This window comes from Numida meleagris, chromosome 1 (assembly GCF_002078875.1).
Source record: "Numida meleagris isolate 19003 breed g44 Domestic line chromosome 1, NumMel1.0, whole genome shotgun sequence".
In the NCBI taxonomy this organism is placed as follows: Eukaryota; Metazoa; Chordata; class Aves; order Galliformes; family Numididae; genus Numida; species Numida meleagris.
Genome location: NC_034409.1, coordinates 100,628,414 through 100,651,902, shown reverse-complemented (window position 1 = coordinate 100,651,902; position 23,489 = coordinate 100,628,414). Strand labels below are relative to the sequence as shown.

Genomic DNA, 23,489 nt, shown 5'->3' with positions numbered 1-23,489 from the left:
TGGCCTCAAGCTGCACCAGGGGAGGCTCAATTTGGATGTTAGGAACAATTTGTTCTCAGAAAGAGTGGTGAGGCGCTGGAACAGGCTGCCCAGGGAGGTGGTGGAGTCATCGTCCCTGGAGGTGTTTAAGGAAAAGGTGGATGTGGTACTTAGGGACATGGTTTAGTGGGCAGCATTGGTGGTAGGTGGATAGTTGGATTGGATGATCTTAGTGTGTTTTCCAACCTTAACGATTCTGTGATTCTATTTACTCAGTTTTGATGGCTGGTAAAAAAAAAAAAAAAAAAAACACCAACACCGTGCAGATGGAATCTATTTGCATTAAAATAGAGTTTCAAAAGTGTAATGAACGCTAATCTTTCCAGATTTCAAAACATCTGTCTTTCACACCTTTTTATTCCTTTTTCTCCTAGTGATAAGTACGCTTTTGTTCAAGTTGTTATTTGGCAAAATCATGCTTTAAGTATGTCCAAATGGATGTGAGAGTTTATTGCAGACAAAGGTGTGAGGCACTTCCCCGAACCTCTAATTAGTTCTTAGCTATTTATTATTGGAAATTGAAAAGTTTGCCAAATTTTTGTCTGAAGGTAATAATTACAGACAGAAATCTCTTCTTAAAATGTAGCTTGTGCTGCATTCCCGTGAGTCCTAAAGCACAGTTGGAAAGAAAACTAATTGCTCTTTTTATTTGTATTCTGGTTTTGTCCCCATTGTAGGTTATTGGAATACTAAAACTTTCATCTTCTGACTGTTTCTCATTTCTTGATCAGCAAGTGAACATAGTTCACTTTCATTTATTTCCTTTCACCAGTCCTTCAGTTTTGTCTTCAAGAAGTAACAGGAATATGCCCAATTCTGAGTGAAGTGAATAAACAATATGTCAATGTCAGTTCTTACTGAAGTGATGGATTAAGTAAAGAAGGTTATTAGATATGCATTAACAGAACTATGCTTTAAGCACTGTTTGTAACTGTGGCTGGATGCATACTGGCAGTAGCTGTACAGTAGTATGCGTTTTAGAAACAGAAATCTGCCCATTGGTATGTTTTTGTTTATATCAGTATTTAAAATGGAACTTGCTCCAGTGCCTCTGCGGCATCAGAAATAGATCTACAACTGCCAAACCTGAAGTAATATATTTCAGCACACATAGGAATGTAGATGATTTCTATTAACAACCCACTGCACTGCTTGGATGCTTGAGGGAAGTATTATTTCCATGATAAAGGAATGAATTTTAATATCCCATATGTGGGGAGATAGAAGGAGGTTCAAAGCCATGGTGACCTCTGTGTCCACCATTAAAGGAAACAGTGCTGCCCGATCTGCCAGAAGCCTCTGCTGACAGGAGAATGAGGTACACTGATGTTCTGTATGAAAATGGCAAATATGTTCATGTCTGTGTTCAAGCCTCAGAATTAACCTCCATTGTTTACTGCTGAACTGTTAAATTCAGATGATGATAATATGGCTTTACAAATCTGTGAACTTGTCAGTGTATCAAGTAATTTTTTTTGAGCAGCCTTTGAAAAATTCTGTCACCAGTGCCGCTAAGCTAAGGTGAAATGTCAACAGTATCTTTTAAACAAAGCGCTTCACTCTGTGGTGCAAATAAAACCCTTCCTGGGTTGGTGTTGAGGGAATATATGGAAATGTTGTCAAGATACTGTGAAGAAGAAGCAAAACTGAGACATACTCATTAAGCAAAGAAGGTAAAATGTAATAATAGTAATGGGGAGTAAGCACACCTGCTTACATATATTAAAACTCCAAGATTTCTGAGAAAAATGCCAGCATACACATTTATCTTGTAGTAAGCTTCTGCTGGAAAAAGGTGGATGCTGAGGTGAGAGGTGTGCAAACACTGAGACAGTACGTCTGGGAAACAGCACTGTGCTGGTGCTGATGGAGAAATTTGAAGTGATACTGGAGCATTAAGTATGACATTGAGAAACAGAGCTTTATGCAGTGTGAAGCAGGGAGGCTTCAGCACTGAGGAACAGCTGAGGATGCAGGCTGGGGCAACCTTAGTCATTTCCTTCTGATAAATTGCTAGAGAGGAAACCAGGGACCACTGTGATGGTGGGCAGAAGCAACCAGTGTATATAGAGAATTATCTTCTTTTATCATGCCTCTGTCACGCCCCCCTTAACGCAAAAGGCTTGGCCTTGATGCTGAGAATTTCCCAGTAGAATGCTGGAGACTGACATAGCTGAGTTAATTGCTTTTCTGTAGCTAAAAACAGATGGTTATTGGATGCATGCATACAAATTATTTTTGAAGTAGCTTTCTATGTGACTAATTGACTTTCCTTTTTTTTGTTTCATTAATGTGAGGTGTTGGGTGGCTGGATTGGAGGGGTGTTTTGTATTTTTTTAACTTCATGAGCTTGCCAGTATCTGAGAGTGATCGCTTATGTGAAAGGAAGATGAAAAATAATTGTGCTTTCTTAAAAGCATGTTGTGTTTGTTCCTGTATTTTTAGCTCAGGTGAGAGAGACGGAAAGAGAGAGAAAGGAAGAGACAGCAGCTTTCTGTGAAGTTGAAAGGCAAAGCCTGTCTGATGCTCTTAATCAAAATCTGGATGCCTTATACTCAGGATATCTAGTTTGAATGTCTGTAGGTAGCCAAGACTAGAAGCCCCTTAACCTGGAGATCAGAAACAGATATTGAAATTTAAAAATTAGTCTCCCTTTGGCTATTCAAAGGTTACAATGTACATGTAGGAATTATTTCATGCTCCTAAAAAGGTTTAATACTTAGCAATGGAAACGGAAGGAATCTGTTGCTCAGGAAGGATTTACTAAGAACAAGGATGATGATTTTGGAGATACTGAAATTAGAATGCCAGAGGAAGACCATATTGTAGAAATGCTGGAATTTCTGATTTAGTTCATTGAAATGAAGAAGCTAAGAGAAGAACCTGATGGTTTTGTCCCTTTTTCAGTCTTTCCCATGTAAACAGGAACAGGTAATCCCTTTTTCAGACTCTTTCGCAATTTAGCTATTTCTGTACCCATTTTTGTAACCTGCTTAGGCTTCGTTCAGTAGAAAGCTTCATTATTTAAGTCTTTCCCATGTTTTGAAAGGCCAGTTATTTTGGGGGTGTGGAACAGCGAATGTGTGCTTGTTTGTGTAAAGTCTTAACTTTTTCCTAGTGATCATGCTTGTGGCATACAAGATTCTTTTCACTATTTCCTAATTTCTTCCTAACACTTTTTAAAAGACCATTCTATTCTCTTTTTTTGCTCTGAGTTTACTCTCAAAGCTGTACTAGATAACATATTGTAAAGTGAAACGTTACAGTCTTAGTCTTCAAAACAAAGTGAAAGAGGCAAGGTGTTAACATCAAATAAAAGGCTGTTCAAGCATATGTGATGCCATGAAAAAAAGATGCAAAACCTCTTGGGTATGATGCTGATAAAAAGTCACTGTGCATTTGAATATTGAAGGATAATTTACTCATTAGCAGTGAATTTCAAGAAGAGAACAGATTAACAAACATGAGACTTTCCTACGGCTGATACTGGGTTAGGAAGTCTTCCAAAAACAGCAATGGCGCTCAGTAAGTGTACGTATTTTGGCCTATTGCCTGTATATCATTCAAAATTATGAGCAATCCTAATCTTCTTGACACATTAAGGCACCAAACATGTTCAATAGCTGACTGCAGTATTCCTTCTTATTGCTGAAGACTGATTAAAGTCCTGAGAATTTTAGGTAGCTACACAAATTGTTATTTAGGGCCCTGTTATATATAACAAGATTTAGCCCAATAATTTGAGGGCTTTTTGTGAGCTCAGAGGTGTGCTTACTCTCATACAGTCATGGCCTGGGTTGGAAGGGACCTCAGAAATCATCTAGTTCCAGCTCCCCTGCCATGGGCAGAGTTGCCAACCACTACATCATTCACTAGATCAAGGTGCCCAGGGCCCCATCCTATACATGACAGCTTAGTACTATAGGCTTTGCAGTGTAGCTGAGCTGAGCTTGCCATGCTGAGTGGCCACACGTACTGGCTGAGACAGTGGGCTTATCAGGAAAACCCTGCAGTCTTCAGCATTTGGTCAATGCAGCTCTTGTACAGAGGGCCAAAACTGGAAGGCTCCTTCTCCCTTTCTGGATAATTAAGTCCTTAGTGTTGCTGCTGTATCCATTGCCTGCTTTGAGGTGCCTGAAGAAGACAAAACCACAAAGAGAAGAGCTTGCAACAGTCAACTGAAGAATGAGTTGCAGCATTATGTCAGCTGTCCCCTCCATCCCACAAAAAAAAATTGGGCCACGTCTTTTCACTATACCTTGTGGAAACTGCTTTGTGCACAGTTCCCTTAAAAGCGGCTTTTCTATTTACGGAATACTGTTGGAACAACAGAATGAAAAAATCAGCAGACACTGTAGAGAATTACAGGTCAGCTGGATGCTTGGTTTGACACTGAGCTGTCCTCTGAGGACGACAGACAAAGTAGCCCACAGCATGTCTTTGAATTAAATGTCTCCTGGGTGAGAAAATCCTGAGGAACTCTCCCGCTTTCATCTTTGTATGAGCTGAGTGCATTTTGGGCTAATTTGAGCTTTTTTCAAAATACAGATTGATTTGTTGATGGCAGTGTGAAGCAAGTGTATTTGGAGTGTTATTCAGCTGTCAAAATACAGTATTGCTGATGGGAATTCTTTTTTCCATCCCTGTGTACAAAGAGGAGTTCCAGTCTGGCATCCTGCTAGTTTTCTCTCAGCATTGCTAATGTTGCCTTTTTTTTTCCTCTGATTTCTCATTCAGTGAGACATTTCAGAGTCCCTGATTATCTCTCTTGTTTTATTTAATGGTGGAAGAGGGAGATGGGAAAACAGGTACCTTCCTGTCCTTACAGCGTAGTCATATAGAATGTCTCACTTAGCACTTCGAAATCATTTGTTGCTGACTCATCATTATAATTTTCTTTGTTTAGCGATGATAAGGTAGTAGAAGAACAACCAGAGGAAGATGAAGAGCTAACTGTTGTGGAAGATGAAGATGCTGATGACGATGACGATGATGATGGTGATGAAATTGAAGAGACAGAGGAAGAGTATGAGGAAGCAACAGAAAGAACTACCAGTATCGCAACCACTACCACCACAACTACGGAGTCCGTGGAAGAAGTTGTCAGAGGTAAGTTCATGCGCAGTTAGCCTGGGGCTGGAAAGCTGTTCCTACTGCTTTGTGCATTTGCTCTTTATGACAAGAAATGTTCCTAATAGCAGAATACCCTAAGCTGCAGCATCATTATGTATTGTCTTCTGTAATTTGCAGGTTTAATCCCCTTCTCTTTTACATTTTCCATTTGAAGTATTATTTGGAAGAGTATGATCATTGTGTATGGTTTGGACAGAAAATGAAAAACTGTTCCTGTTGGTTTTTTTTAGTTGAAGTAATATTCAATAACTTGACTGCCTTGTGTAGTTATTAACACAGAAGAGTTGTGTATGGGATATTTTGCATTTGTTGCAGAATAGTGTGTCAGTTCAAAGCAGGAGCTAGCAACTTTTACCCTAGTCAGTGGGCAAAGCAGCATAATATTTTTAAATGCTACTCTTCTCCTACAGTATATATTTAAATGAGTTGTTCTTATATTTCTATTTTTATAAGAACAGTTCCATATGATGTAAATATCTGTAAAATAGACAGTGATTTTTCTGCAGTGCTTACAGCTCTACCAGTAAGTGCTGGAGATGATGGCAGAAGATGAGATTAAAAAGAGATAAGATTTGAGACTTGCAGGAAGCAAAGGCAAAATGAGATGAGGCAGTAATCCATGGTACTGTTGTTTGGCAGAGCAGGTATGGAATGAAGGAGCAGAGGGCTCCTGGCTGTGATTTCTCACACGTGCTTGTGACAGAAGGGTGCCAAAGAGAGGGAGGAAAAAAAAAAAAGGGAGAGTTTCTTCATTTAGTTTTTCTATTCAGTCTCAGTGTAGATAAGCTCTCTCATCAAAAGCATTAATGCTTTAGTAAAATGATATGCAAACACTTATTTCTAAGGCTGGAGAGGCAGTCTTGTGCCTTTCTGTCTTATATAACTCTGTTGAGTATTTTGCTCAATTATTGGAGAGCCAGTTCAGTGAGGATGGAGTGGGAAGAGATTATATTTAAATCTTTAAGCCAATTAAATACATTTCCATATGTGAGCTTTCACCACCTGGGAATAAAATACCCTGTTCTAAATGGAAAATGAATATTGAGGAGGAGGGGGGAAAAAGAAAAACACTTCATTTTAATAGGATTTTGGATGAGTGGAAATGAGGACAAATTAGGTAGAGCTCATCTCTTTACTGAGGCTGACATTTCAAAGAGGTTAAGATGTTTAGCCTTCAGGAAAATAATATGTAATAATATGAATGTAAAATACAAAAAAGAAGAGGGAAACTATTGAAGCAACCTTTTAGAAATTCTTTAGAAATGTACATGCTTGATAGCTACAGTGAAAAGCTATCGTCCTGTTTCTCTCAAGTCTAAAATTTCCCACTACAGTGACTGAGAGAAATACCTGCTGCTGCAGATGGGACGAGGGCTGTCTGTTACCAGTATAAATTCCCAGCATAGCTCTGCCCCAGCCCTTCAGACTGTCTGACCTCCAGCCTTCCTGGAGCATGGGGAGTGCTGAGGCTGGCTCTGAGTGCATCCAACTGAGCTGCACCATGCAGAATGCTTGTTCATGTCCCACAAAATGTATCATCTTGGCCCATGCTTCTGCTTCTCTTGCTGTGCTTGAGAGAACACTTCCCTTAGGGCTCCATGTCCTCCTGATGCTGCCAGCAGGTCCATGCAGGAGCTTCTGCGGTAAGCATCCACCGTTCATAAAATGTGTCCTAGGATGCTCTTCACAGGCACTTTACAGCTAGTTTTATGTATACTTTATGAAGCTGTGGCTAGTTCCATATCATAGCATTAAAGAGTACAGTGAGTAGATTTGTCCCATTTTAGAGGAGTTGCTTTTCAGTGTGAAATCAACAAAGACCAACTGTTTTAAAACCATAAATTAAGGTCTAATTGAATCCTTTCTCTCCCAAATCAATGGAATAACTGCCATCAGCCATAAATAATTGAAAAGCATAAATGTAATGTTATACATTAAAGGTTTGTCAGACAATTTTATTCTTGTGCATACTTCAACGAATCACGATCAAAATAGCAATAGTGCATCTATTTGCAAACTTTTTTCCAGTGAAGAGGCAGTTACAGTCTTGCCTAGACAGTGAGTGAGGTCACTAACAGGAGGACAGTCTTTTCATTCATTTTCTGTAGCAGCCATATTTTTATGAGCTATAGTCTTTATTCAAAAATGCAAATAAACTTTTCCTAGCACAGTGCTTGGCAATATTTCCTTTCCTGCCTTGCCTGAGGGACCACCCCTACTCTCAGTTCATATGGAGTAGGGCAGCAGACCCAATTTAAACTTCCAGGTCTGCTGTTGCTGGAGTTGAGGTGTTAAATCTAGCTGATGGTGAGTCTGAGGTTGCAGGGATCCACAGACTTAATAGCAGATATGCATTTTTCACTGTTCGTCACTGGGAGATGTTATCGCTGAATCTGTGATCAAGAGACTGTGGCTCTTTTATAAAGCCCTGCAAGAAATCGGTGGCTCTTGATTCTACTTCTATAAAGAGTAAGGGAGGTGTCTTTTTCCAGTGGCCAGGTGTAAGCAACAGAGCATTTTGCTACTGTTCTGGCTGCATAGTGGGTTTTGTAGAGCTGTTCCTGAGCCATCCAGGCTGCAGGTAATTCTTACAGCATGAGACCGAAGCAAGCAGTCACTCTGCTCTCCCATCACATGTAATTGTTTGTGATTTCATTTCTGCTCACCTTCAGCACAGTAGGTGATAAGAAAAATCAGTCTCCCTTGGCTTACAACAAAGCATAAGCAGTTTGGATGTAATGCTTCCTGTCAGCATAGCAGCCAGTCAGGTCTCATTTAAAGGAAGGCAGTGGGGTCAGCGCAGCAGCCTGGCAGAAACACTTGGCAGCTTCTTTGCATACCTATCAGCAGATGCGGAAGATTCGGCATAAGCTTGACCTGCCTAGTCTGGTATGTAATGCTGCCCACTAGTAATCAGTTTGGCCTTCTCTGGTTCTCCTGCATTTTGTTTAAACAGTTAGGTTACAATTTTATCACTGGTGCTTGACATGCTATTTTTGCTATGTTTACAATCTGGAGTTGCAAGCAGAAGATGATATGCTGGCTTCCTAGCAAGAGAAAACTATTCTGATGTTTGTACCATAGCTCCTAGCTTTATTGATCTAGTATTCTAGTATACTTCTCTCTCTTTTTTTTTTTCCCTTACAAATTTATATGTCTAAAAGACTCAAAATCCATTCACTGACAGCATTTTAAAGGCAAGGGAGGTTAACCATGGTGGCTAGACCCATCAGCTGTAAATTTAGGGATAATAAAAATTTTGATAGCATTAACTAGATTTGAAATGTTATTATCTTGCCTTTAAATTAATACTTGTTTTTCATTTCCTTCAAGGCTGTGCAGCATGCTTTATTTGGAAAATGATAATTGTATTCCGTATTACAAAAACACTGGCACATTGCTATCCAAATAGCGCACATTAATTTAACTTGGCTGCGTTTTATTATGAGATCTTCATTAAGAATGATAATCTACTGTAACATATGAGCAGGATCTGATAAAATTAGCCTAATGGATTTGCATTAAAATAACTGATAGCTTTTGGTTAGACATTATAATTTAAAGCACCGCTATTCCACTGCAACATAATACTTCAAGATATATTGCAATTAAGGAGAAATCTTTTTTATGATTTACTAGTCTTGTTGATGGAAAAGCAATATATTATTAATATTTTGGGCCAAGGGCAAATGCGCTAAATAGTAAACACAGTAAGTGTTTCTTTATGTAAGGTCAGAGGATCAGAGTGTGGTTTCACTTGAATTATTTCCTGCTAGAAGAAATCCTTCAGGAGCCTGCTTCCCTAGATGAAATGTCACTTTACTATATTGAAGCAGATATAAGTTGAATATTTTGTTCTGCTGTGTAAAAAGACCGGAATGTGCTTTTGAGCTAATCGTCATGTTTACTGAGTCCGGCCATGTTCACACAATTATGATGTTTTTATAGCAACTATATTTTTTGAAAAATATAGATAAATTTGTGACATTTTATAAACCTACACTTAAAAACAAAGTGGAGTTTTTGTTTGGATTCTGGCCATCAGCAGCAACTATTTGACATCTTGGTTCAAAGTGTAATTGAAAATTGAAAAAAAATAGAAAATATATTTTCATGTATTAGTTCTACATGAAAATTGTGAGGCTTTGTGTTCTAGCCAAGTGCACAACTATTTTTTTTTTCATATATCAAATATTCCCCTTCAGTAGATTAAGAATAAACATTAGAGAAAAAAATCCAGTCTTAATGGCTTAGGATGGGAAGTACAGTCTTCAGTTTTAAGAAGGACTGTTTTCCAGGTCTGCATTTGGAACTCGTCATTTTACTTTTTCTTTTAACTTTATCTATAGAAAGTATTTTAGCAATTGTGTAACTAATGCATCAACTTTATTACTAGAGCATGTGCCAGCTTCCCAGCTGTCTCATCCTAATTCCAAAAACCTCCCATGAAATTAGCTTTTGTCTTTGAATACTCAAACTAAAATTTGGCTGCCTCTTCTCAGTATATATTCAGCATGAGGAGGCTTTGTCTCGGTGGAATTATCTTTAAATATTCCCTTTGATTAATTCATTGAACAAAACAGTATCATTCCATTTTGGAACAAAAAGAGTCAAAGAAAAACTGTGCACATTCACTCTTTAACTTGTCTAATTTTTCTCAGCTAATTAAAAGAACCTGAGACTAATAGATGCATGTGTATTAATAACTTCCAACTGTAGATCTCAGTTCCTGAACATGGAATCCAAAACAACTCCACTTATATGTACTAGCATGCAGTAAAGTGGAGCATATACCTCATCATATATATTTGAGAGTTTTATTCCTTTAGTCTCTCATGCATTAATTGATTACATTGTTCTTTAGTGGTAAAATGTAAAATGTAAAATTGTGGTCCCATTTAGTCAAGCAGCTAATTGCATCGTTTGTTTGTGTGAGTATGAAGCACAGTTTGAACAGATACTAACATGGACAAAGCGTATATATATCCAGTGCTAGTGAGGTGGTTAACACCATCAGCATGTTTTTCTTGTAGATATTTGCCAATATAAACGTTAAACATGAAGGGCTGATAGTATGGAAAAGGTTTTATGACCTTCAATCAAGCATCATATTTTCCAATTCTGTGGCTAAATTAAAGAATGTGTAATATTTTGTAAGCCAACATGATAAGATCTGTCAGATGCAGCATCAAAGTAGAAGAGAATTTTCAGAAGTGTAAACTAAGTATAGGACCCAGCTTCCAAGACAGGTCTAAGTTAATTCTGTAACACCTCCTGTTTGTCCTTTTTTCCCTTAAACTGCTTCAAATTTAATTTCCGGTTTAAGGTTTGGAACAGACTGTACCAACATTTAAATGAGCTTAGTTCTCAGATCGCGTAGTTCTTTTAAATCTCTTCAGTTTTCTTAGTTCACTTAAATATCATATAGAAACTCAAATCCTGCATACCAAGGAATCTTAATGTTTACGGTGATAGAAGTATGCAAACATAGAGTTGTTTTATTTTGTTTTGTTTTATTTTTCCTACTAGAATTCTAAGTTGTATTTCACATTCTTCTTTTGAAAATGTTGGTGTTCACAGAGAAGTGTTAGTCTCATGTGGAAAAAAAAACAAGCCTGGAATTGAGATTCTGAAATAAAGCAATTATTTAATTTTGATTCAAAATCAGTTTTCCTCAGGGAGAAAATAGAAACAATTGATATGGCAATAAAAAATTCTCAGATGTCATTCAGAACCATATTTTTTATTTTCCTTTGTAGAAATTGTTCATCAAAATTATGTAGAATGCACATAAATTTTAATTAGCTTTACTAACAGCATTTTAGTGAGTGAGTTTTATGGGTGTTCTTCACGTGAAGCCACTATAAATTCATATCCACAGACTTGAAAAATGTTTTTTTTTCCCCTAGGATACTGAAGCATATCCATTTCTAGGGAAAAAAATAACAGTGTTCATGTTGATTGTAAAAGAGAATAGATATATTGTTTTCAATATATCACTTTACATATTAATTTAAAAGGAAATAAAAAAACTTTGCCTCAGAACTGTCTTCCAGAGGGTGATCTCCCTGCTTTGTTAGAAACATCTCTTTTTGCATCGGGAAGCTAGAATAAGTGTGGGAAGCTAGAATAAGTGTAGGAAGCTTCAGATGAGGAAAACGGAATTATTCTCTTATGATTATCTGAAAAATAACTTATAAAATAATGTTATTATTAATATTTATAATATAATTAAATATAAATATAATATATATATATATAATATAATATAATTAAAATTATAATGTTTTGGAGAAGGAAGAAATTGGCAATTGTAATCCTTGGTACAGGGCACAGGGAAAGTGAGAAAAATTTTACTGTTGCAGAAGGGTGGTGTGAAAACTGTAAGCATCTGAAGACGGAGTTTGAGTGTATACCATGTATGAACCTGAATTGTCGCAAAGTCTTGTCCTCTTTGTTTGGTTTCATGGAACCAAAAGCAAAAAAATGCATCTTTGGAAGGGAAGAACGAACCAGTTCCTTAAACAAAGCAAAGCTCACAGTGCTGTTCTTGATTAAAAAAAAAAATACAGTTGTGATAACAAGTAAAATTGAATTATACAGTGACAGAAAGTAACTTATCTTTTAATCAGTTTTCAGCCACAAAGTTAATATATGAAGCAAAGACAGCTTTTAATTTTTTGATGAATCCTTTAGCGGTGTATGCTGCCTTGCGCTAATATCTGTGAAAATACTGTAGCTCATACATCATAGGCATTAATTGCTACACTTAGTTCCAGTGGATAGAAGGGAAGCAGGATATGGATGGCAGTAATTTTCTCTTAGCCCAAGAAAACCTCTTGAGGTTCGCACTTCATTGCCTCATCTTCTTAGGGCAGTACAGTTGAAGATTAAATGTTGTGGCTTTTTTAAATTGAGCACAAGTGATAGGGGTATGGAGAGGCATAGAAGGAGCATCTGGACCAACAACAGGAACAGTCAGGACCATTTCTTAAGCACTGAAGCTGGTTTGAAAATTTACCCTCACTCAGAATTGGGTGTTAAGGAATGCTGCTCTGAACCCTCTGCAGAGAGAAGGTAGTGACACAACTGGGGAAGAAATGACAGCAGTGACAGTTGCCTACGCACAGCAACATGATTCCCTCAATTAGGGCAGTCATGAAACAGTTTCCCTCTCCTGTTTATCTTCATGTAGGCCTTAAACTGTTTGCACAGTACACTATTACTCTGTGTGGTGAAGTAATTGCCATTTAGGTCTCAACAAAAGCAGTCGGATTGCCTGTGCAGGCTGGAGGGAAGGATGTGCCCTGCATTGCCAAGGGCAGCCTGGTGGGAGAGGCAAGTCCCCGGCCACAACACTGGGCTTCTGTCTTGCTCTTCTTAATGCACTTACCCTGTGCTTTCCAGAATGCATGTCCAAGTGCATCTTCATGTGTAACACATGTGTAACTGACTTCAGATTCCAGAGAGCTAACTCCTTGTTACCACTAGCCTGTTATTTGATAGATGGTTACCTTCACTTTTGCACATTATTTGCACATGCACAAAATCTCTGTTTCTGTCCTGAGAGCAGTAGCTATAGGATGAAATTTCTAAAAAAAACTAAATTTCTAAAGAAACTAAATCTACTAACTATTCCCATCTTGATAACGCTTAACAGTACAAAGTGAAATAAGTCAGACTTTATGGCAGACTATAAATGTAGAAGGTGCTTATTGTGTGAGTAGAGGTCAGTCCATAGTCAACATGAATTAAGTCATTTCTAAAGAAAGACTGAGCTGTTGAGACCTTTGCTTTTCGAAATGACATTTCCTGTCAGCAGACATTCTCTTGATTATACCTGTCTCTTTCATGTCATGAGTCACTATTCATTTTTAATTGACACATGGCAGCTCTTCCAAGTCTGTGCAAAGTTACTTTATGAGAAGGTTTGACTGTATAATTGGATGGAAGGGCTAGATGTTATTCGAAAATAAATCTGAGGAATCACTTTTCTTCTAAGTGTGGCATATAGTTAATCTTATGCTTGTATCAAATTAATTGTAATTAATATTCTTCACAATTAAACTTGCTTTGCTTTTTTCTTATAAATGGCTTGATACAGAACCATAACATTTGTAGTACAGCTTTGCTAATTGCATATATGGATCTGTTTCTCTCAGAGCTCCCTAATATTGATTCATAACATTGCCATATTTACATACCTATAAACTCACGTATCTGTAAATAAATGCATGAGTAAAATTATGTTATTTATTTAAGTGCAGACAGACGTTGGCTTCTAATGACAAATGAATATGAAATCCATGCAGTAGGTAGCAGCTCTCCCCAGGGAGGCGTGCAGTGCCTTTTAGTGGTCAGGGAAGACTCTGCCAAGCAGAACTCAGCGTAGCCAGCATCTGAGAGGTGATGCACTGGTATTTCTACCTTTTGACCCTTAGGCATCTGCCTTCCACGAAATTCAAATTTATGCAGAGAATTTAGATGCCTCTAGTGAACATGCCAGTTTGTGTGCTGATGCAGTGTGTGGGATGTAAGCAAATAAGGGATATATTGCTGTTCGATGTTATGCAGTTTTTATATGATGTATATACAGTATGTTGGAAGATAAAACTGGGGGGGCTTTGGGCTTTTTTTTTGTTTTCCTTGTTGGAACATTATTGGTAAAGAGCCTTATGTTTACACTGAATTCCAAATTGCAGGCAGAATTTCCTTTGTCTTCCTTTAATTTGTGTGGTTTGATGTTTCCCTCGGGTTTTCATGTGTTGCAGTATATAGGCAACAACTGTGGTGGCTCACAAAGAAAAAAAATACAAACTGTTTTTTTTTTTTTTTAATTCTGTTATTTTTCTATCTGTATTCACTGGGGATGAGATTTCCTCCTGTGGATGGAGTAAAGCAGTGGCAGTGATTTTATGTGTAAGAGCCCTCCAGCTATGAATTTCAAACCCTATACTGGGCCGGCTGCAAGAGGGGGATGGTTTCTTCAGCGATGATTGTATATAAATTGGTGTCTGAGGAGATTTTGTTTTCCTGTGTAACTCTTATATATTTTATTTGTGTTGCTAAATAGCTGAGTTTGGGGGGTTGCATAGCCACAAGGCAGCAAGGAAGAAGCTGACTCGCATGATCTCAGATGCATCCTTTCATGCACATGGCTGAGGTTATACCCTGGGCTGCTCCTCTGGCTGGAAGGAGCTCATGCTCTTGCAGCAGCAAAGCCTTGGGCAGGCCTGGTACTAAGCGGGCCCAGCAGCACAAATCTGAACTGTTCAAAACGTGCCTGCATCACCTCTGGGGTGGTTTTCAGGAAGAAGCATTGAAGTGCCCAGCAGTTTGGGTTTCCTTTTCCCCCAGACGCCCCCTAGGTACACCCTGTTCCTCACACAGGGATGTTGAGGTGTGCCTTGGCACACTGAGTAGGTGGAAGTACAGGCAATGCTGTTCTCATACTAAATGTGGTTCCTCTGGGTCTCCTGTGACTAGAGGTGTGCTCTGAACAAGCTGAGACCGGTCCCTGCCGCGCAATGATCTCCCGCTGGTACTTTGACATGGCCGAAGGAAAGTGCGCGCCCTTCTTTTACGGCGGCTGCGGTGGCAACCGGAACAACTTTGACTCGGAGGAGTACTGCATGGCGGTCTGCGGCAGCGTCCGTAAGTGCACTGCCAGCCCCTTGCTGCCTCTCTCCGACCGGCCCCACTGCTTGGGAGCGGGCCTGGGCTCACACTAATCCTGCTCCTGCTGCCCGCGGTCTGTCCTGCTTATCTTTAGATCTTGGTAGCTTCCTGCTAGCCCAGCTTGGTAGCAGGCACCTTCTCTGCCCTCTAGAAGGTCTTGGACATAGCTGGCAAAAAGCCTAACACTTCTGTAGATGAAGCCTTCTCACTCAGTTTTTCTTCATCTTCTGTCAAAGCCTACTAACATTTCATGAGTCCCCGTTGTTGCATGTGCAATGTGTGTACAGGAAGAAAATGAATTTTAGGGAAGCCTCAGGTAAGTTTAAAAATGGCTCTTAATTTTCACGCTGTGTTTTCATGTATTTCTTTTTCATCAAAGCAATATCAGCTCATCAGAATATCAGAAGAATTATTGCCACCCTTGGAAGAAGTGAAGAAGTCTTTTTTTTTTTTTTTTTCTTTCCAGTTCGATTGAATACTTTATGTGCGTTTCCAAGGAAAAGGGATGAACTGTCATTTGTTTTTTTAGGTTTCCCTTAGGGCCAAGATGCGCATAAATGTGAATAACCTCCCACTTACTTTGTTTAACACACCGTATATTTTAATGATTGCTTTCCATGAGGAGGGAATATTTGGACTGTGATTTTGGTTTGAGAAGGATGGTTTTCCCATAGCAGAACACTGGAGCTTCCATTTTGGTTCAGCAACCCCTGATGCACCCTGTTTCTGTTTCCCTCATTTGCACATATTCTTGGGAGAGCTACAACTACCATTTTGTTTCTGAAACATTAAAGTATTATTTCATATTTCACTGCCTGGCCTGCTCACAGGGCAGAGAGCAGCATATTAGGACTGCTTTATTAAAGTATTTTCCAAACAGCTTGTTTTGAAAAAGAAGCAAGCTTAAAAATGCACTTGAAAGCATGCAGTCACGGCAAGGTGTGGTGTGTGTGTTGTGAAACAGAGGAGCTGTGGTTTACTGAAGTGGGAGCAAGGGCACTCATGGAGGCAAGATTGCTATTCTGGTCCTCCAACTGTGGTTCTTCTTGGCATCATTTAGAGCTACTCAAGGCAAAGCTCCATGGAGGGTTCCACAATAGACTAGGTCAATGAGCAAGACTGATCAGCTTGTGCAACAAGAGAAGATGTAGTGAGTATAGAGAAAAAATACATTACATGTTGGAATGAGGTCTGTAATACATTTGCTAAAATAATTAATTTTTGAACTTTTAAGTTTCTGTCCTGCATAAAGTGTTTCCAGAGATGGATAACACGGTTTTCTCTGATTGTGAGCTCTGTGACAGACAAGAAAAACTAGGACTTTGTAACAAGAGTTGATTTAGGGCAGTAGTAGAAAAGAAGAGAATTTTGTTGAAAGAATGTTTCTGCAATGAAAAATGTGATATTGATGGTCAGTTCTGTAGACATGGAATGAGGACAGAAAAGTAGACTGAACATAGCTGTCTCAAGTGTATTAGGGGCATAAAAAAACTCTGTCATGAGAGAGATAATGAACAATAACCCAAGGCCACTTGACCTCTCTTGTACATTTAGTTTTGGGTAGCTGAGATGGGGCTGTGTTTATTGTTATGACCAACAGAATTTGTAAAGGATAATTACTTTTTCAGGCATGCATTAGGTGAGTATCATGCCTAGATGATTATAGACTCAAAGACAGTGTGGTAGCCATAAGACCAATAATGGAAAATAGCTGAGAAACCACACCTTTTACTACTTTGCATCTGGAAGTATTCTCAGTTAGCAAGTGAAGGATGATAGAAGTGAACAATATTTACCTGCACAGAACACTAAGTACTTTGTGAGTTTGCTGCAATAAGATGCAGATGTAGGGCTCCAGCCTCTGAAATGATACGTCTTGTTTCTGTGACATTACCTGTTCCTTTGTCCAGAAGTTTGTTTTTGTTCTGTTTTGTCTTAAAGGGAGGAGGAGTAGCTTTCATCTTTATACTTAATGTGTAGAAAGGTAGGACTGAAGAAAAAATAGCTGTTGGCTTTTTATGTTGTGCACTTTTATGGTCAGTGGAAGAGTTTCAAAAAGCTGTATGCATTGGTTCTTGCTGGAAAAAGTAAGTATTTTTATATACCTCACTGGAATCAAGAATTATTACTACCTTTGTCAGCATTACTGAAAAAAATAGAAGATTCTTGTGAAAGCTGCACTGCAGCATAAATAAGGACTTGTAGCAGATCTAGATTCTTTCAAGATTGCAATTTTGTTACACTTCCAGTTTTTTATAGATTTGCTTTGATTCCTGCCCTTCAAGCTGAGCCATATGGATGCATTTCTTTGTCCAAATCCTGCAGTGAGGCTCTGTGCTGACTCAGAGGTCTCCTAACACAGTGCATCTTGCATATGGATCTGCAGTTGCTCACTCAGCACTTCAAATCTTAGTTTCATTGGCATTCATATTGCTGTGAAGTTATTACATACAGATAAAGATGTTGCTGACAAAAGAGCAGTTGCATCACAAAATAGACTTCATGGGAGTTATTTTTACATAATAAAACTTGAAAGGAGGTTGAGACTCTTGGTTTGTTGCATTGCTAATACAGTGACATTTCTTGTCATATGCAGGTTGTAGGTGGAATTATAGCACTGGATGCTTTTACCAGTAAGTAGCAGAGTTTACTCTAGGATGAAATTGAGATGAGACTGCTTAGATGTATTTCCCAAGAACCTCATAATCTTTTTGCAGAAAATCATTCTGCTACAAAGAAGTGACCTTTTCTATGTTCTTAAAAAAAAGTGTGTTATGGATTGAATTGAACTTGGAAATGAGATTGTCTTTCTTCTTCAAACTTGTCACTTGGCAGCGAAGGTTGTACAGCCGGGGCTCATGCTGTTTGAGAGGATACATGATCTTTTAAACGGTTCTTCCATGGCATGTAACATCAGAAATGAATGAAGAAACAACTTCTAAATGAGTTTTATAGCATATTCATTTGGATATTCAGATGGGCCCAAAAGTTTCCTCTTATCTATCTCATGGAAAACTACTTTTTCTTAAGTTGAATTCAATAAAACAATGCCAGGAATGCTAGCATTTGTGTTCTTTACATATGTGTCTTGGTTTACTTTGGGAATCCTATTTTTGGTCTGTGTCATTTTCTCTTTTTGAAAAATGTTTTTAGTATAAGTACTTGAGCAGCTTGGTTCAATCTCCACAACTGGAGGTGAGGAAAAATCTAGCTGGTCATGTCCTTTAAAACAGATCATACCGAGGGTTCATTCTTGGTTTTCCTCAGTATTTTCTCAAGCAGCTTTTGACTCTACAGGTTATGCTTTCCAAGCAGTTTAGTTATGTTCTTGTGCCTATATTTTCATCTTAGGTCCAAGCGTTCCATATCCTGATCTATGCAACTCTTATTTCTGTTACTAAAATACTTTGCTTTCATTTGCTGTTTCACTATCACCATGCTGTTTGTAATTATTCTTCATCATTTTGCTGAAAAAAAAAAAGGCAATGAAAATTATTAGAGATCCTGAATATGATACATTGTAGTACTTAAGTGAGATCCTGTCTTTAAACTAGTCCAGTGTTGCTGAAAGCAAGGGCTTGACTTTAATGGGTTATAGCAAGCCTTGGATCAGACACCTCCACGCCCATTAAAGGAAAGGAAAAAAACATACAGAAGACTTTCAGTACAGGGGTCTGGGCCACCTCTCTTCTGTCCTTTGTATTTCTTTCTGTCACCCTTACCTTAATCTTTCTATTTGGTTTTTTTGCCCTTCCCTCCCTCTGCTGTCTGCCTTTTTGCTTTTTTATTTGCCTCATCATTTATTCCTTTCTTTCTAGTGGTCACATTTTTTGTTGCTCCCTGGTGTCCTGTAAAAACCTTCTCAGCCTCTCTTAGGCAGGACACAAGATGGAAACTAAAAGCACATCTATCTTTGGTGAAGCTATAGTTTGTTTTGTGGTTTTATGGAAAGTAGTATGAAATAGTGGGCAATGGTTGTGTTTCTCTCAAATAATTGCTTAAGGATGAAAGGGTGCAATATGAGTTTAATTTTCTTGTATTGCACTGAAATTGGACTGAACAAAAAACTGAGGAGGTTCAGTTGTCAAGAATACCTACAATAGTGAAAATATGGATACTGAATACTAATACCTGAACACAGCCTATGGAAAAAATGTTTTTCTACTACTTCATTAAGTCTCTTAAGGAAGAGACTTAAGGAAATCTTAAGTCTCTTAGCCTTGATCTGAAAAGGAGATTTTATCAGGTTATACAAAGCCTTAGGCTTTCTCTGCTATCAACGACTACGACTGATGCTCTGAGGTCTGACGAAAATAACCTGTGTGTTGGGTAGAAGTTATTTCTGTCAAATTTTCACATTTATCACCTGGCAGCACTGGAATTGATATATAATTACCCAAGAAGTAGAAGGCTTTAAATATCTTGTTACCAGTTCCTTCAGCCTGCCAGACCACACAATCTCTCTCTATTGATTTTTAATATTTGATACTATCTACAGTTTCTATTCACTTTAAGGACTCAGACTTCTACTGTGTGACTGGCCATAATGGCCTCTATGAATTTATCAGAATCTATCAGATGCTTAATTCAGATATAATGACCTCAAAATGGGTATATATTGACAAGGGTAAGCAGAAAATGATGAAGTGCTGTTACTGAAGGAATTAATTCTTATTGTCATACTAAAAAGTAATCTACTGTAAGATTTTTTTTTACTTGTTTATTAATAGCTGCTAGTTTAACATCCTTAAAGCTGTAGGAAATACATATTTTTAAAAACTATTTTGAAATGATGTTAATGTTCCAGCCCTAACTTGGAGATGTGTGAAACTTAGAGCTCTTAAATATGCTTAATTTGACGGCTGTTGCATATAACACTGCTCTCTTCCAGCTTCTGTAGCCATGATGTGATAAATTCAGAGTGTAACGGAAATCTTGCTGCAGTATTTTCATTTTTTTCTACAATTGCAGCTGAAGGAAACTGTACTCTGGTAGCACAGTTTGTTTTTAAAAACTTTGATATACAATTGAAATAATCTTTTATTAAAACAGGGATTTTTATTATTGTGCTGAAATCCGGTGGCTTACAGTAAGGGAAATTGATAGATTCCAGTATTATCAGTTACCCCTTCCACGTTCCCTGTGAAGTGTAGTAATAAGTTCAGATGTTAACATGTACCCATGTACTGTTTTATTCTTGATATCTTACAGCATGAGCACATATTTTTGCATGCATTTAGGTAGAACAGTATTTCTTCTCTGGGTTAAATACAATAACCTTACAACTTGCTAAATCTTTTAGTAATATTTAAGTGTCAAATACTTTATTCAGCTTCAAGTTGAAGATGTGAAGAGAATAAAAGCTACAATTTCATAATATGCATGAAATTTCATGTTAAGTATATATTACAATATTGTGCACAAGATTAAGACTAATATGTGGGATCCACTCCTACTGCTTTTCTCACAGGCTGATTAGTACCAGTCTGTTCCTAATAATTGGTAAGAGTGGTCTTTGTGTTCCCAGTTCATGCTTTTAAGTGAGGGAAAAATACATTACCTCTAGCACTTTGCATCATCCAGTTTAATTTCTCTTTCAAGGTAGTTTATATGATAATCTGTACCCTTTAACAGGAAAGACTTATGAGATGATACTCCAATCATTTCCTGTTGTCAGTAATTTCCTTTATCCATTTGCTACTTGTTCAGGATCTTGACATCTCTCTAATTAACAAGAAGTAAAATACTTCGCCAGTTGCATACATGCCAACTTCAACTTCCAGAGCATATCATAAATGATAAGGCAATAGAGAGCTGCAGCGCATTTGGGTAAGCAGAGTGGTAAAATATACTCAGTTCTTAGTTAGGAAGAATGTTTTAATTCTCTCAGTTACTTACCAAGCGATTGCTTGTTTTATCTGTACAACTTCAGAGAGCACTTGAGCTTGAGGTCAGGTATGAGGCTTAAGACCAAAAGCAGCCCACATGCAGAGCACATTCATCTGAAATAAATGCCACTGCCCTTTCACTGTTCTTGAGGTTTATGGGGTGGTTGGCAGGTCTATGTCTATAAAAGCAGTAAAGCTTGCAAGTTAATTTGTGCCAGGAATGCATCTTTTTGACAATGCACTTAGTGTTGAAAAATACTCATTACAGCAACGAGCTGTAATACCAATTTGTCTCAGCACTATAGTATATATAACTTAAAATACAGAAGTCTAGTGCTAACATTTCAAATTCTAAGTAGTACTATTGCAAGGAAGCATCTCACATAATAGGTGGAAAGTCTTTTATTTGAATGAATAAAAGAAATTACTACAATTACTCTGTGCCAGTCACTCTACAACAGCCTGTTGCTTTATTGTAAAGGCTCTTTGTATTCTGTTGTCTTGCTGCTTCCAAAATTAGCAATAAATGGGACATTACTTCACATAAATGTGTCCCTTTCCTGCCATCTCCAGCATGAATTGCCTGTATCTGCTGGGTTTTATTTTCTCTGGTCTGAAAACAGAACTGAGTCATGCATCTTGATGAAGTTGAGGCCAATTTCAAATAGTGTAGATGAAATCCTAATAAAAACATATTTTTGCAGTTCATTGTAAGTGTTTGACATTTGTCATTTAGTGCCTAGGAGCTATAACTGGATAAAATCCAATATCCATTTAATTTGTAAATTTTGACTATCATCTTTAGGGAATGGAAGTGACTAAGTTCTGTTACCACAATTTCTTCACCTATATTAGTTTTTAATTATTTTTCCTTCTTAAACCATGTGTGGAGCCAGTGTTGTACTGTGCCTTTTTTAAAAGCAGTTGGATAAAGGCAGGTGGTGGAGTTGCCATCCCTGGAGGTGTTCAAGAAATACGTAGATGTTGTTCTGAGGTACATGGTTTAGTGGGAAATATTGGTGATAGGTGAATGGTTGGACTGGATGATCTTGGAGGTCTTTTCCAACCTTGGTGATTCTGTGTTTCTATGAAATAAAATTAGAACACATCAAAGGAAGATAGGAACAGTCTTTGCAAAGTACAGTTCATAATGGGACATGGTTTTAGCCTTGATGAGTACTAAAACCAGTGGAAAAACCCGTATATTAAGAAAGGAAGGAGCATTACTCTGAAACACTGAATGGGATTGGCTTCTCCTTGATACGTTAATTCTCTTCATGTCACTTCTGCCTGGAAACTCTTTCAATAAAAGTAGGAGACATTTTTAAACAGCATGCTTTCTAGTCTGCTTTAGGAATATTCATCTAATTTAACAGAATTTTGGAAGTTAAGAGACATCTTGAAAAGGAAAAGGGAGAAGTCAAGGTCTGGAACTGCTGATACTTTTTAATTTTTTTGAAATACGATCCCTGGGCATACAACTACAGGCATGGGGAGGAGTGGCTGGAAAGCTGCCTGACGGAAAGGGACCTTGGTGTGCTGATGGACAGTTGGCTGAATATGAGCCAGCAGTGTGCCCAGGTGGCCAAGAAGGCCAATGGCATCCTGGCTTGTATCCAGAATGGTGTCGTGAGCTGGACTAGGGAAGTAAACCTGCCCCTGTACTCGGCACTGGTGAGGCCTCACCTTAAGTACTGTGTTCAGTTTTGGGTGCCTCAGTACAGAAAGGACATTGAGGTGCTGGAGCAGGTCCAAAGAAGGGCAACAAGGCTTGTGAAGGGCTTGGAGAATATGCCCCACGAGAAGAGACTAAAGGAAGTGGGGCTGTTTAGTCTGGGGAAGAGGAGGCTGAGGGGAGACCTCATTGCTCTCTTCAAATCCCTGAAAGGTGATTGCAGTGAGAGCAGGGCTGGTCTCTTCTCACTGGTGACAGGACAAGGGGAAATGGCCTCAAGTTGCGCCAGGGGAGGTTTAGGTTGGATATGAGGAAAAACTTCTTTACAGAAAGGGTCATTAAGCACTGAAACAGGCTCCCCAGGGAGGTGGTTGAGTCACCATCCCTGAATGTGTTTAAAAACTGTTTGGATGTGGTGCTCGGGGACATGATTTAGCGGTGGGTTTTTAGAGCAGGTATGGTTAGGTTGCGATTGGACTTGATGATCTTGAAGGTCTTTTCCAACTTGAGCAATTCTATGATTCTAAATGAACTATCACTATTACGGAGCAATTTTCAGTTCGGTAAAAAGATGCATATACTTTTTTTCTGACAGCAGGATATATTTCTTTTTATCTAGTCTGTTAGCCTATTTATGTCTTCTAAGTCCTCAGTACTGCAGTCAGAATTCCTCAATTTTTATGAAGAATGCTTTATTTTCAAAGACTTCTGTGGTGTCTCAAAAATAATTGTCAAAACATGAGGACAAAACAAATGAACAGGATAAATAAAACCCAGTTGAATGATTATGGTCAGGCTGAGTGATAAATATGCAGCTGAAAAGGATGGACCTTAACATCTATGAAAATCTTAATGGGAATTCATATTATTGTAATCTCTGCTGAAAATTAGAAAGTGGGCTTGAGTGATCTGAAGGACAGGAATTCCAGGCTCTGAATGTGATCAGTGCAGTTCACAGCTCTGCAATTAGTTTCCAAGCTGGCAAGTCACAGGGCAAAAGATCAGGCCCTCAGGACTGAATCTTAAAGCACTGAACAATTATGAAGACTGATGATGGAGGATATTCAAAAGGTTTG

The 23,489-nt window shown here is 38.3% G+C and overlaps 1 protein-coding gene across 2 annotated transcripts in view; it reads left to right on the top strand.

The window, feature by feature from the left end:
- APP (amyloid beta precursor protein) overlaps positions 1–23,489 on the top strand; it is a 205,621-nt gene that overhangs the window by 110,653 nt on the left and 71,479 nt on the right. The window contains exons 6-7 of one of the 2 annotated variants that reach the window (XM_021403724.1): positions 4,946–5,148; positions 14,659–14,826. In XM_021403724.1, the coding sequence (XP_021259399.1) occupies positions 4,946–5,148; positions 14,659–14,826 (371 nt within the window). The remainder of the gene's footprint in view (positions 1–4,945; positions 5,149–14,658; positions 14,827–23,489) is intronic. The other variant, XM_021403733.1, reaches the window with a different exon arrangement.